This window comes from Penicillium macrosclerotiorum, assembly GCF_028827735.1.
Source record: "Penicillium macrosclerotiorum strain IBT 26536 chromosome Unknown utg000007l_segment0_segment0, whole genome shotgun sequence".
Lineage (NCBI taxonomy): Eukaryota > Fungi > Ascomycota > Eurotiomycetes > Eurotiales > Aspergillaceae > Penicillium > Penicillium macrosclerotiorum.
In genome coordinates, this window is record NW_026643086.1 from 2,950,612 (window position 1) to 2,965,267 (window position 14,656).

The window sequence follows — 14,656 nt, forward strand, 5'->3', positions numbered from 1 at the left end:
AAAAAGAACTTTCTCCAGCTGTTGTGCCTTCTGCTTAGAGCCTCATCATACTCGGCCCTTTGGGCCGGTATCCACAAACACATTCTCAAGATCCGACCACGCGCAGGTCTGGAAGGTCGTTGTTCAATGTGTCACTTTATTTTGTTTTTCATACCTGTCCGCCACGTCTCGTCTGCACGTGTTGGACACAGATCTAGTTACGTCGACGCCAAATAGAAACTCTGTCAAAGATCGCTCCATCCTTTCCCTGGCCCGCCTCATGCGTTCGCTCAGGCTGCCAGTATGCCACCCGCTCCAGACCATTTTTGCTGGGTGCTCGCAGGGGGTCTTGCTTGACCAGGCCCTTATCATTGTAAGTAATCTCTTCTCCCGGGTGGCTCAGATGCTCCACATAAGCCTCCGAGGGAGAGGCATATGGCGGTCCTGCAGCCAGAGGATCCTTGTGGCGCGGAAACTCCAGGCAGATCAGGTTACCGGCCGGAGAAGGGGCCAGGAGTTGGGTATGACGAAGCGCCCACTTGGGACGCATAGCCGGATTCAGGGCACAGAAGAACTAAGCAGTCGTTAGCAACTCGAATAGCTGCAGAGGAAAACAAAGAGAAATAATTGGCCAAAAATGGCCATAGACCAATCACTTGATTCCATTGATACGGGCCAACTTGGAAAGATGGTCAAGAGGCGTGTAGATTATTGGAGGCAGGTTGGAGGATATTACCGTATAGTCATAGATCACATCAAACCCGTTCAACGGCACCCCGATTTTCTCTAGCCATGCATCATCAAAGAAGTCACCTTGCACAAAAGTGACCTTTCCCTGGCCGATGGTCTGATCACGCACTCGGTACCAGCTATGATTCTCCGACTCCTCCTTCTTGCAGGCCTCCACGGCGGCGGGGCTATATTCCAGACCGTACGCATCATACCCAAAGCTTGCGAGCAGGAGCACATCCACTCCTCGGCCGCAGCCTGGGACCAGGGCCTTTCGTCTGTAGGACTTGTTCTGTGCGTCCTGGGCAATCGGCCCGCCGATGGTGGCGCGGCGCTGGACTAGGGCGTCTTCCAACGCCGGGTTGGGGAAGCCGCGGTCCCAGGGCAGGTTATCACCCTTGTCCCAGAGCGAGGCCCAGCCATCGACGTAGCGGTCGCCCTTGTACTGGGCCATGTGAGCTTGCATGCCCTCGATGTTGGCTGAAGTGGTCATGGTTGGCGGTGGAAAGAAGATGGATGGTTTGTAGTGCGGGAATGCGGGGAATTGGAGAGATTGTCGGCTACCGGATGGGAGCTCGACGCTTCAAGATTCACCGAGAAAGATCGAGAATCCGAGATGCGCGGCGATGAACCTCGAAAGATAGAGAGGACGAGGGCGCTCACTCTATTCCCTCCGTCCTGATCTCTGATCTCATTGTAAGCTTATTCAGCACCTCCTTGCAGCTCCCGATGCTATGGCCGGTGCTGGGCTACAGTTTGCGGTGTGGGTTGTTGGACGTTGAGCAGGAATGGCGATCGGTCAAGGCATCTGTCTCTGCGTCATGATGTCTAGATACGTGCTGAATATGCCGGATATCTTCGATTATGCTGACTCTTTCTGGATAGTTCTATTTGTTATCAGGCCGAGGGCCAAGGGTGTCCGCTTGGCATTCTGCCTAGGGTTGCTTGCCGTTTTCGGTGCTTCACGGAGCCGCGCAGGCTGTCAGGACATCCAGACAGAGAACGATGGATCTGTCTACCAGGTGGACCAACACCTCCCCCATCGACTTGCGCTTTATCCCTCTCTATTCTATGGCTGTCATATTGGTTTTGATCCGGGGTCGCCCCTCGACGGGATCAACCGCCCTTGGCTTTTGCCGACGGAAGACCGGCACGCTCATGCTGCAACGTAACTGGTTCTCCGACAGTATGAGACCCACGACGGCCCTCGAGAGTTGAGGGGAGCAGACCCAAACGACGGATTTTTTCCCGCGTACTTGGCCCCTCTTGCTCGTCAGAATATCCACCTGGGAGAAAAGAGGAGGAAAATTATATGGGGATTCGGGGCCCGTCGGTGCTTGTCGGTGCTCGTCCGAATGCAGAACAAGCCTTACCATAGTGGATTCCTCGATGATCTCGACTCCTTCCACCCAACCTTCTCCCCGGCTTCTCAATAGTTTTCTTCTTCGTATCGAAACAGTAGTCGGCCCAAATCTGCAAGTTCTGATCATTTGCCCGATTCTTTGGCGCCGAGCCCGCGCCTGCTGTGCTATACATCACGTTCCGAAGCGCTCGACGCCTGCCTGTTTGGGAACGAAAGAGCATCTCTTCGCTCTACCCAGCGCGATCTTGTTTCTGGTCGCCTGTTTTTCAGCATCCCACAGTCACTATAGCCTTTGCTGCATGGTCCTGGTGTCCTACTGGCTGCGATCACTACCGGACTCCGTATTGATATCCAGTTTGATATCCTGACAGCGTTCATGCGCCAGCCTGGGCACGCTATTAGAGTCCGATCTTTCGTTTCAGCGCTGTTCACAGGCTTCCGCGTTTCGTCCCATTATCGATCTTCGGAATCAGCGATTATCCATCCCATGTCCAAGGCCACACCTCTCGTTCCTCGCCTCCTTCTTTGGCGTGATTGAAATCGCCGCCGCTTTATATCCTTGATCAACATTTCAATCTTGATTGTGCCATTTCTACACCCCCCCCGACCAATCGACCTTGCAAACATGTCCAACGATGTCGAGAAGGGCACTCCTGCCACATCGGCGCAACCGATATCGAGTGCCGTCAGCCATGTTCATTCGATAGAGACAGTCTCCGCAGATGTGGCACTCGACGAGACTCGATCTCATGCATCCAGCATCGCTCCAGTGGGCGAAGAAAAGCATGAGCCAGATGAGCACATGCCGTTGCCACACCGAACAACCACCGAGCTTGGCCCAGCTGTCCCGGTGCCTCGACTGAAGCGCCGAGGATTGTTCGGCCAATTGACCCTGGTCGCCGAAGTCGAAGACCCGAAAACTTATCCTCGAAAGATGAAGTGGTTTATTACCTTCATTGTTGCTGTTGCAGGTGCTACGGCGCCGATGGGTAGCTCTATCTTCTTTCGTGAGTTGCAGACCGAAAGCCTCCCTTGTTCTATCAAACATCATACTAATGCAGTGCTCTTCTAGCTTCCCTTTCCCAAGTGGCCAAAGAACTGCACACCACTACCACTATTACTAACCTGTCCATTGCTCTGTACATGCTGAGTATGTCCATATTTCCTTTATGGTGGTCGTCATTCAGTGAGCGATTGGGACGGCGAACGATTTATTTGGCTTCGTTTGCCCTCTTTGTCGTCTTCAATTGCCTTTGCGCTAAATCCACTTCGATCGCCATGCTTATTGTAATGCGAATGCTAAGCGGCGGTGCCTCGGCTTCTGTTCAGGCAGTCGGCGCTGGAACGATTGCTGACCTCTGGGACTCCCGAGAAAGAGGACGTGCTATGGGCATTTTCTATCTGGGTCCGCTTTGTGGTCCGCTATTCGCGCCTATTGTCGGCGGTCTTTTAGCAGAGCGTTGGGGTTGGAGAAGTACCATGTGGTTCTTGGCCGCGTACGGTGCCCTTACGGTCATTTTCATCTTCCTTGCGCTACCGGAGACACTTGCAGTCCGGAAGCCTATTCTTCCCGATGTGTCTGAGGATGAACTTAATCCAGTCACTCGACCGCTCAGCAGAGTGTCCTCTCGACAGGTGGTTGGATTCACGACCCGAACTCTCAAGACGTTGAAGATTGTTTTCATTGACCCATTGAAAATCGTGCTTTATTTGCGGTTCATCCCGGTGCTCCTGAGTGTTTACTACGCTAGCATCGCCTTTGGTTCACTCTATGTCTTGAATGTCAGTGTGGAAGATACATTTGGCAAGCCTCCATACAACTTCAGCACCATTATAATTGGTTTGCTTTATATTCCGAATTCAGTGGGGTATGTTGTTGCCAGTCTTTTTGGTGGACGGTGGATGGATAGCATCATGCAACGCGAGGCGAAAAAGCAAACCGATATGATGAAAAAGGCCGGCTTATCTATCGCCCGGAGGATCGAATGCGAGAGAACGCTTGGCTTGGTGCTTTTCTCTATCCAGCTGCCCTCATCTGGTATGGCTGGACTGCGGAGAAGGGAGTTTTCTGGCTTGTCCCGGTATGCTCACTCCCTCCTGAAATGTGAAGTCCGTATTTGAAGTTGAAGGCTAACGTAAATGACACCAGATGATTGCCAACTTCTTTTTTGGCATCGGATCAATGCTCATTTTTAGCATGGTCACCACTATGCTCACTGAATTTATGCCGAAAAAGTCGTCGGAGGGCGTGGCTTTAAATAACTTCATGCGAAATATCTTTTCATGTGTTGGATCTCTTGTGACCGCGCCGATTATCAATGGCATCGGCAATGGGTGGTTATTCACCATCATTGGGCTAGTCAGTTTCGCAAGCAGCTCGGTCATTTTCTGCATGAGAGTATTTGGCCCTCGCTGGAGACTAAAGATGGATGCGCAATTACAATGATCCTTTTTACAGAAAAGAAAAAAATTGTTTCTGGGCCTGCATTTCATATTCGGCGTTTTTGCATTCTCGTGTCCCACTTTTTTCTGTGTGAGTATTCATCTGGCATGTTTTATCTACTGCCAGGTTCGCCTCTCCGGTTCATTGGGTACATAGGCGTTCGCATTCGCATGGTGGCATTACATATCGATATCCTGTCTGCAGCATTCTTTTTTATTGCCGTTGTTCCTGTTGAGCAAGGTGGCCGCATTCCTTTGATGTACATAGTTTTTTCAAATCGTCCTCCTACTAGGTCAAGAGGTATTTTGAATTGCACACACTGCCGCTAATGATATTCAATGTCAAATAATGTTTTTTTTCTTACAATCTAAGGAGTTATATGTTGAAATGATCCATGTATGGTATATAGATCGTCTAGCCATTGTCTGAATAGTTTTGAGCGAATAGGTTCTCTTTGCTTTGGTTTGTCTTCCCCCCTAACGACCTAGTAAACGATCCCTCAATTCATATCTAAACCACTTCGCATGCGATCCATTGCCAACATCGCAGATTTTCAAAACCAGTTCAATATACTAACTGGCGCGCTACGCACAGCAAATCTCTCAAATCTCCGCACCACTGCGCCGAACCTGTAATTTCCCCACATCCCCCCAAGTCCCAAAGTGGGGGAATGTATGGTTTATGCGTGGTCCAACGCACCTCAAAAATAAGGCAGCCAATCAGGCTATCACGCCATAGTCCTCGTCCCTCAAAACACCCTTAATAGCACCACGGTAGCGTGGGTTCTGCGGCCGATCGGAAACGGAGCAGAGACCTCTTTGTGCTGTTACACCGGGCAGGTTCGGAGGGAACTGGTTGTTGTTTCAGATGGATTCGTCATTTGCGGCGTTAGATTGTGCGAGTTTAGGTGATGAGGTGCAGTAGTGAGGGGACTTTGTTTGTTTGGAGACTGCAAGACATGCAGGATGAGTCTCCTAGGAAAATCCTGTTTTGCTAAAGGTGAAATAAGATGGATAAGGTGAGCATGGAATATAATCAAAGCTTTAGAGGTGATGGAACAATTGAATCGGATGATTGATCCTAGAAAGCCTTGCATAGGTATAGTACGGTGGACTTAAGTGTCTTATCCGAAGATCTGGGTTGATGTATTTACTCCCCAGTTTGTTTGCTTTCTCTTTATGTAAGTTTCTATCCTCCATACGCCGCTGCCTAAAAATTCAATTTAGAGTATTATTTTGTCTTAACATAGAGCAATTACGCTCTAATTTCATGATTTATCTTGATTCCTTTCACAGATTGGTTGGCCTGGTCCATTGTGACAATTGACCGGGGACTGACTTGTTAGATCAACTTCATGGCTCGAACCTAGGATATCATGGCGACCATCGCAATGTACTTACTACCTAGCAGGTAGGATAGTGCTGTATTTCGCCAGGTCTCGCCTTTTAATTGCTATTTTAATATTGACAAAGATCTTGATACATAAACTCCTCGATGATTGTACTATGAAAGTCAACTTCATGGAATATATTACATACTCCCTGACATAAAAACCTGGCATGAGCATGATGATCTACCTATATAATTTTCGTAATATCATTTTACTGTGATAATCAGAATTAAAAATTGAGATTACACCAAGGCGTCTTTCCTTCCCTTTTTTCCACCTCATGTTCGGGGAACTTGCAGCTAGGGGTTTGCTTCTAATCGCCAGTATAAGGAACCTTCAGCTTCTATATATATAATTGAAGACAACCAAGTACTCTGCATACGTCATATGTCTCAATAACAAACCAGGACACCAGACTCAGAATAATCTGTGCATTAAAGCATATTTGAATACGATATTGCAAATTGGAAGCTATCCTCGAAATCCCAGTGGCTGCGTGTCATCGGCTATACCCCCGGGCACTTGGTCGCTTGCGATTCGCCAGTAGTAGACCCGACATGGATGCTCGGCCCGCTGCAGGGCGTTGGGTAGTCAGTTGACCCAATTATGGACCATAATCGAGGGATCCCAGGAATACGGCGTACAACTGTTCGGGTACCTTAAGGAGTTTACAGACAAGGTACCCTATGGGTAGTGCCGGCACGAGAATTTTGGAGACGCGACCAGGTAGCCATGCATGCACCGTTTCTTTCAGACTCGGCTAAGGTGCGATAAGGGGCAGCGGCATTCACAGCCCAAAATCGATGGTCTCTGAATCAGATAACCGATCATCAAGGGGGACGTGGTGTGAGAGCACTGGTTCGAAGATCGCACGATGATGTGTCACCTGATTCGCCCAGCCTGTTTCAACGTTCCACCACCTCTTCTTTCTGCTGCAATGCAGTCTCCGAGTCCCGTCTGATGCTTCAGCGGTGCAGGAGAATCGTCCATCTCCATTTCAACTGCACGCCCTTGCCGTCGGTAGGTAGAATGATCATCCTGAAGCAGTTGAGGCAGTTCGCAGTCGGAGAAGGGGTGGATCGGCCTACTGAAGTGTCGGTGTCGGAGAGTGGAGTCGCGATGCCCACCAAACCACCAGACAACCAAACGATGCTATCCACTCTATTAGTTGGCCGGTATTTTGACTCACTAGCTCAAGAATTCCCCTGGAAGGTTCCTTCCCTCCAGTGTCGGGTCCCCTCGGTCGTGTCCTTCGTCTCCCCACCCACGCCAGGCGTGCATCCCATTTGCCGCCATTTCCGGGGGCGTTGGGCAGAAATGTGTCTTGACTGCATCACTTTTTTCCTTGCTCGACGGCCACCTTGCAATTCTCTCCATGAAGGGAGAACACTGCAGCCTTAATTCGAAGTGACTTCTTAGAGAGTATTCGGATGGTCCCTTGACCCACTCAATTCCTGCCCGTTGTTCACCCCACGCGGTGTGTGTATGTTATTATCATGAGCACAAAACAACAGAGAAAAATGAAGAAAAAGTTGAAAGGTGGCACCCACCCCCACTCACCAGACCCATTTACTCCATGAAGCTGCAGCAATGCCTTTCCTATCTGGATCAGTTGACTTTCAATCCCCAATCCAATCCCGCCGTGGGATGCCTGCTGCTGCAGCTCAACCTGCAAGTGGAGATTGTGCTGCCCTCACCCGGCCCTAATCGAGGAGCGGTCCCTACTAACTCACCCATGCTGGCCATCACCGCATGGATACCAACGCGACGTGGTCCAATGGCAGGCCCTCTGCCGTCGGGCAGTTCAATGATGACGTTCAGGGCCCAATATTGAATCCAGCGGAGTGTTATCCCACCCACCCGGACTGTGGACGAACGATTATACGCTGCCTTGCAATGACCGTCCAATACAAATTGCCGTCACCAGAGAAACAAGCATAGACTTCTTTCCTGTTCGGTCATCTACTACATCAGTACTTTGCTCGGTCTCACGTTTCATAAACTTCTCATCTCTTGTTTCTCCTATCCTTGCGACCCCAGGACCCCCCCTTCCCTTGCAGCGAGCGCCTAAGATTATCTTGTCAACCTGTCATTGTTCCATTTCTACGCATCACACGCCACTCAGCCTTGCCCACACCTCGATATATGATTCGTCATTGATTCAAGGACATGGGTAATAAGGGTAAAAAGAAGAAGAATAAGAACAACAACAATAACAATAACCGTCTCCCCGTCGGCGCTGCAACGTCAGAACCCGATACCAAGGACTTTACCGACGATCCCGCCCTCGAGCCGGTGGCTGTAGGTGTCGAAGATGAAGAAACCCGAGTTCCAGTATGCACAGCTCCCTCAATTTACATATCAATCGTTCGAGCGTCGGTATCAGACCTTTGATCGGAACAACTTGACATTCTCTTGCTATCCTGTCGTTGCAACAACCAATGGTCTGACGGAGGATAAACCCCAGGACACCAAGGAGCCCAGTGCTGCCGAACCAGAGAAGGAACCAGCCCCTGCTGAAACCAAGGCCGATGAGCCTGAGAACCCTCCAGACAACAGCTCTGCAAGCCCAGAGGTTGCAGGTAAGTGTGAATAAATTGGCAATGATGACACGATACATTGTCATAATGAACATGGCACTTGCCGTGCAGGAGTTACTCACATGAGCGGTCTAGAAACCCCAGAGGCAGCACCGCCTACAGAAGCAGAGTCAACTGCTGAAGCCGCTGAAACCTCAGGTGAAGCTGCAAATGAAGAAGCCCAAGAGGCAGTCACTGCCGATGAGCCTGCGCCGAACGCCGAGGGCGAAGCAGCTCCAGATGGAACCCCTGAGGAGCCTCCTACGGAAGGTTCAGAGCCCGAAAAGGCCGATGAAACCCCTGCCCCCGCCACAGATGATAGTGGACCCAAGAGCGGCGATGACGGTGGAAACAATGGTAAGATAACGCCTATAGATTATCGCTTACTTCTTTTACTCCGAGAAGCTCATAACGATACAGACGAAGATTTTCCAGAATGTGACCCTGAGGCTGGACACGATGGTGTAGAATCCGAGAAAGAGGAAGCTGCAAAGCAAGCAGCCGAGGACGCCCAGGCCGAAGAGGCTTTAGCCGAAGCAGATGACGACAGCAAGAAAGATGCAACTGCCGACAACCCTCCAGCCGAAAGTAAAGCCGAAGAGCCTGCCGTTGAAGGCGAAGCACCAGCGGCTGATGAAGCACCTCTTGCTGAAAAGCCAGAGGATGCAGGCGATGCAGCAACCCCGTCTGAGGAATCCGCTGCAGCTGAAGCTTCCACACCTGCAGAGGGGGCATCTGAAGAATTGCCTGCTGAAGGTCAACCAGAGGAGCCAGCACCTGCCGAGCCCGAGCAACCCCCTGAAGACCCGGTTCCTGCCCCCAAAGAGAAGCAAGAGGAGGAGCCTGCGGGAAAGTCTTCTAAGAAAACCAAGAAGAAAGAAAAGAAGAAGAAGAAAAAGACAGCTGAATCAGCAAAAGCGCCGGAACCTGCGCCAGCTCCTATCGAGTCAACGCCCGAGCCCGAAACTGAAGCCGGCAAGTCTGCTTCGGATGATACACCCGCTCGAGAGGAAACCATCGAGGATGCAGCCACAGCAGCAACAGATGGACCCCCTCAGCCTCCTGCTGAACAGGAGGAAGCCCCGGTTGAATCTGAAAGTCCCCCAGAAGATGCTTCAGCTGAAGACCCGACTGTCCCAGAAGACTCGCCAGATGCCGGAGCAGATACCGCAACAGCAGATCCGCCTGTCGAGCCAGCGATAGAGAAATCGACAGGGGATAGTTCTGCTGCGGATCCAGAGCCGGAGTCTCAGGAAGAGGCATCTTTGGAGGAAGAAAAGAAAGAGCCAGCCCCGGAAGACGTCACTACAGAGCTAGCAACAGAACAACCGGCCGAGGAACCAGCTGCAGAGCCTGCCCCAGAAGCACACCCCGAGGAGACAACTCCTGTCGACGATGCCAACGAGACAGCACCTCCAGAAGAGTATCCTCAAGAGCTTCCGGCTGAGACAGTGTCCAAGGAAGTGCTCGCTCAGGATTCTACTCCTGAAATCGATGGTGCGAACGATCCCAAGAGTGAAGAGGTATCCAACGAGGCCCCCGTAGAGGCTGCCACGGTAGAAGATACGGCTCCTGTCGATGAAACACCCGAAGCAACAACGGAAACTCCTGCCGAGAAGCCCGTGGAGGAAGTAGTGGATGAAGTTGTACCGGAAGAACATGCTGTTCCAGAGGAACCTGCGCCGGAGCCACCAGCACCTGAAGAATCCGCCTCCGTTGAAGCGCCTACAGATGATACTCCTGTTGAAGCAGAGAGTGTCGAGGACTCTTCTGCAAGGGAACTACCAGTTGATGAAGCTCCTACAGAGGAGGCCACTGCGGAAGAATCTCCAGTTGAAGCAGCTCAGGCCGAGGAACCTGTTGTTCAGCAACCTTCTGGTGTCGCTGCAGAGCCCGTGGAGGATACGTCAGCACCTGCAGATGAAGTGCCTGCGGCTCCCCAGGAACTGGCGCCTTCAGATCCTATTCCAAAATCCCCCGCTGAAGAGCCTGCGCCTGCCGAGCCAGAAGCTCCTGAGCATGTCTCTGAGGAATCTATGGAACAAACTGTACCATCAGAAGAGCCCAAAGCTGCCGATGATGCAATAGAAGAGACCACTCCCGGGCCTGCTGCCGTTGAAGAACCAACGGCCGTTGACGACGCACCGGCGGCTGCTCCCGAAGAGCCTGCTCCCGAGCCTGTTGAAGCTCCTAGGGAGATCGAGGCACCTGCGCCGGATCCTGAACCTGAAGAGCCAGCCACAGTTGAGGCCGAAGCACCTCCTCCCGAGGAGACACTCGCAGAACCTGAAGCCGCCCCTGCAGAGCCAGTTGTTGAAGATCCCGTCCCTGTTGAGGAGCCCGTCTCGGTTGAGGAGCCCGTCCCGGTTGAGGAGCCCGTCCCGGTTGAGGAGCCCGTCCCGGTTGAGGAGCCCGTCCCGATTGAAGCGCCCGCACCGGTGGAGGAGCCTGCCCCAGTGGAGGAGCCTGCCCCAGTGGAGGAGCCTGCCCCGGTGGAGGAGCCTGCTCCGGTCGAAGAACCCGCCCCTGTTGAGGAGTCTGCTTCTGCTGATGAACTCGCGCCGGTGGAGGAGCCCGCCGCTGTTGAGGAAACCGCTTCAGTCAAAGAGCCTGCTCCGGTGGACGAGCCCATCCATGAAGAGGCAGTGCCTGAGCCGGACCAATCCAGAGAGATCCCTGCAGAAGAGCCTGCTGCAGATCCCGAGCCTGCGCCTATTGAAACCCCGGCAGAAGCTGCCCCTCACATCGAGGATATTGCGCCGGAGGAGGTCCCAGTCGCAGAGTTTGCACCGGAGGAGCCTGAGGAATTGCCGGTGGGGGACTCGGCTGCCAGGCACAACTACCGTCGACGAAAGAAGCACCCAGGAGAACGTGAGCGCCGGAATTCGAAGACGTCATCAGAAGGACAGAAGAAAGATCAGCTCAAGCGCCAGAAGAGTGAGCGTAACCTCTTCACTAATCGGTGGGCCAAGGCCCTGGAAGAAGCTCGCAGGCAACACGAGGAGAAGAAAAAGGCCGAGGCCAAAAAGCAGGCGATTTCAGCGGACAAGGAGCGCAGTGGAATTCCACCATCTGTGAAGTCCGACCAATCGAAACACTCTGACCGTGTCTCCTCCAAGACAACGGAAAGAACTGATCTGGTCGAAGTGAAGCCTAAGCGTCGGTCATCTGAAGCAGAAAAGGCTAAACCTTCTTCATCCTCGAAGCAATCGTCGGCTTCGACCGCAAAGCCGAGAGCATTCCTTCGCTACATGAACAGTGGGCCCGCTGCCAATGGACCCATTGTCCGAGTCAACAGCGTCAAGTCGCCCGCTCCGGCACCTGAAAAGCTGCGTCGATCTTCAACCAGCCAAAGCCACAGCAGTGGCAATCGGGAGCGGGCCTCGCATGAGGAAAAGCGATCCAGCGGACGGTCCGAAAAGACTCGGTCTCGGCGCGAAGACGATGCGGCACGGCAGGAAAGAAAATCTCGACGACGAAGCTCTGATGATCCGGAGGCTATCAAACCTCGGGATCGTGAGAAGAAGCCCGAGAGCTCTCGCCGCCAGCATCCGAGTAGCAAAGAGAAAGACGGTCAATCTCATCGCCGACGCCGTCGCGAGGAATCCCCGCCCCCGGAGCAGTCCAAGATCAAAGGATTTTTCAAATCCATTGCTGTCTACTGAACCCCTGACATTAGTTTTCAAACTTGTGTGCTTTGGATATTTTATGGTTTGTTGTGATGATTGATGAGGATTTTTGAGATTAGATATGTGTTAAGAGATGTACGATGTTACTTTGCATGGAGGAGCGACATGATTGATGCATTACCGGAGTACCCCGTCCTTTCTGCTTTGGTAAGACTGGACTCTATCATTCAGACTGTTCGAATATATATCCAATGCTTTTTTGATATTTATTATTCAATGTATTCCTTTCAAGTTAGGCGGGTCCATTTCTTTTGAAATGTGCGGCCCATTGACCATGACAATACTCCTACTTCCAATCCTCGCTTGGCAACGATATTGAGAGATGTATGTAGTTATTAGGTAATTATGCTGCGTGTTTCTTTAAAATTAAACTTCCGTACTGCCTAATGATCCCTTGATCCTTAATTGCTTGGCAATTCGGTGAATCAGACCCATTATACTATGCAAATTCATTCCTCAAACTACGCTTTGCGCAGTACTATTCGGAGTGAGGTATGTACAGTGCAGCTGATCCAATCAGTCCAGGTCTCCAATCCCAGGAACTCATGCTGAGAAAAGAATATAATACTGGGATGGTATTTCTCGGTTAGGGCAAATGTTGCTTTCGCACCAATATGTTGAGTTGCCCACAATGCAATGCAATGGATACCATGGCCTGCTCAGCCATGACCAATTTCACTCTTCGCCGGAATGACCCTTGAACACCATCCGCACCAAGCCCGATGTGATCCACTCTCCTCGCGGACAAGGTACCGGCCCGTCTCGCGCTCATCTTCATACTCAACTACGCAGGCACCGACCATCACCCGCTTCTTGGACTTGTGTTTCATCAATCCACCTAACCCGATGACCTCCTGTCGGAAATACCCCGGCTCTTCGTCGTCATGACTATCCGACGAGACCAGCTCGTGGTGATAGTGGTGGTGGGATGTGTGGCTCGCAGGGCTGTGGCCTGGGCTACTGGTATCACTGCCAGACCCTTCATCTGCTTCGCAGTCGACTTCGAGCTCGATCTCTTTGGCGGCCAGACACGCCTCACCGCGCCCACATTTCACGCCCTGGGCACCTTCGCCAATCCCAGTGCCCAAGCCACCGCCCAAATAAGTGCTGTACCGAGTGCGCCAGGCCCACACACGTCGGTAGGTGGTGTCGTTGCTGCGCAGCGTCTGCCCACACTGTTGGCAAAGCCACACCGCATCGTCGCAATGGCAGGTGCCAGTGCTGCGGGCTATTACCGCAGCAACCGTACCTTCCTGGCAAGGATCCGGTGGGTGTCGGGGGTCACTGGTGGCAGATAGGTGGCAGGAGAGCGGGGCGGTCCCGCACGTTCGACAGAGGCGGCGGATGCGAGCCTTCATGGCTGTCTGCGATGGCGGTTTAATCGTACAATTCTACAGAGAGTCAGCCACTGATTCCCAGCATCCGATCCAATCTGTAAGACTCTTCAGATGGCAGGGCGCTCACCCTGCACACAATCTTGCTGCAGCGACGACACTCGCCCACCATGTCACGCGCGCACTTGCCGACTTTCCCCCGCGTCATGCGACCGGACTCGGCGCTGCCCTGGCTGAGCAGGCGTAGCACCGACTTGACGCTATTCGGGAGGACGGCGCCACCGTCGAGCATCTCGGCTACGGTCTCAATATACTCATTCTCGCAGCGGAGCGTCTCGCGCACGAGCTGGTGCCGGAATGGCGCTAGGTTGACATGAAACTGGCGACATGTGCGCGACAGGGCGTGCAGGGTATTGAGATCAACGGCGCGGGCAATTTCCTTAACGATACTAGAGAGCACAGGGTGTTCCCCAAGGGGAGGAAGGTTAGTTTGGGCTGCGGGAGTGGGGACGCGGGCGCGGGCTCGGGAAAGACTCCACGTACGGATAGCAGCTCAAAGCGGCGGAGAACGCATTCCGGTTAAGATTCTCCCCATGCGACACCGGACGCTGTGAATCGCGCTCGTCGTCGGACGAGGTGGGCGAGGGCGCGAGTTCTGCGGATTCGGCTGACACGATCGGGGCGACTATCAGCTTTGGGGGAAACGGTTTCTCCAGGGAGAACGAGGTGTGATGCTCGGAGAAGGCATCACGGTCCAAGTCGACGAACACCACCATGCTGCTGCTGCCATCGGAGGGCTATTTCGGGGATACGGATGAATCAGCACATCAGATAAGATCAGATCCTGATTTTTCCTGGGGAAAGAGCCCTTTATAGAAGCAGGTGGGTTCCTTCAAGGAAATTAGCCTGTTCAGCAAGACTGGGAGCGACTGGGGACGGCAGCCGGGTTCCGAGTGGGATGATGTGCAGGTGAGGGATTTGCGGGCTCCGTTCGTCGGGTCGTCGGGGACGATGACTGATCCTGGAGAATGTTGGGACTGCAGGACTGCAGGACTCGGAGGAATGCACGAATCTTTGGACGTTCGTGGAGGTGCAGGAGGAGAAATGGAGAGTCTGGCGCTTATTGTTCGCTGTTGGATGATGACATGTT

At 52.6% G+C, this 14,656-nt stretch overlaps 5 protein-coding genes across 5 annotated transcripts; 3 read left to right on the forward strand and 2 right to left on the reverse strand.

Moving 5' to 3' along the window:
• Positions 1-193: 193 nt before the first annotated feature.
• On the reverse strand, positions 194-1,201 carry N7462_007905 (putative thiol methyltransferase; the record flags this gene model as incomplete). Its single annotated transcript, XM_057079623.1, has 2 exons — positions 194-553; positions 716-1,201. The coding sequence occupies 2 exons, from the start codon at positions 1,199-1,201 to the stop codon at positions 194-196; spliced, it is 846 nt and encodes a 281-aa protein (XP_056932293.1).
• Positions 1,202-2,696: 1,495 nt separating this feature from the next.
• Positions 2,697-4,517, forward strand: N7462_007906 (MFS transporter; the record flags this gene model as incomplete). The annotated part of the gene is made up of 3 exons (XM_057079624.1): positions 2,697-3,078; positions 3,144-4,180; positions 4,221-4,517. The coding sequence occupies 3 exons, from the start codon at positions 2,697-2,699 to the stop codon at positions 4,515-4,517; spliced, it is 1,716 nt and encodes a 571-aa protein (XP_056932294.1).
• A 3,701-nt stretch (positions 4,518-8,218) lies between these two features.
• N7462_007907 (uncharacterized protein) lies at positions 8,219-8,500 on the forward strand (the record flags this gene model as incomplete). The annotated part of the gene is made up of 1 exon (XM_057079625.1): positions 8,219-8,500. One exon carries the CDS (start codon positions 8,219-8,221, stop codon positions 8,498-8,500), a length of 282 nt encoding a protein of 93 aa, XP_056932295.1.
• A 66-nt stretch (positions 8,501-8,566) lies between these two features.
• Positions 8,567-12,148, forward strand: N7462_007908 (uncharacterized protein; the record flags this gene model as incomplete). The annotated part of the gene is made up of 1 exon (XM_057079626.1): positions 8,567-12,148. One exon carries the CDS (start codon positions 8,567-8,569, stop codon positions 12,146-12,148), a length of 3,582 nt encoding a protein of 1,193 aa, XP_056932296.1.
• A 683-nt stretch (positions 12,149-12,831) lies between these two features.
• N7462_007909 (uncharacterized protein) lies at positions 12,832-14,282 on the reverse strand (the record flags this gene model as incomplete). The annotated part of the gene is made up of 3 exons (XM_057079627.1): positions 12,832-13,563; positions 13,637-13,955; positions 14,050-14,282. The coding sequence occupies 3 exons, from the start codon at positions 14,280-14,282 to the stop codon at positions 12,832-12,834; spliced, it is 1,284 nt and encodes a 427-aa protein (XP_056932297.1).
• Between the last annotated feature and the right edge of the window lie 374 nt (positions 14,283-14,656).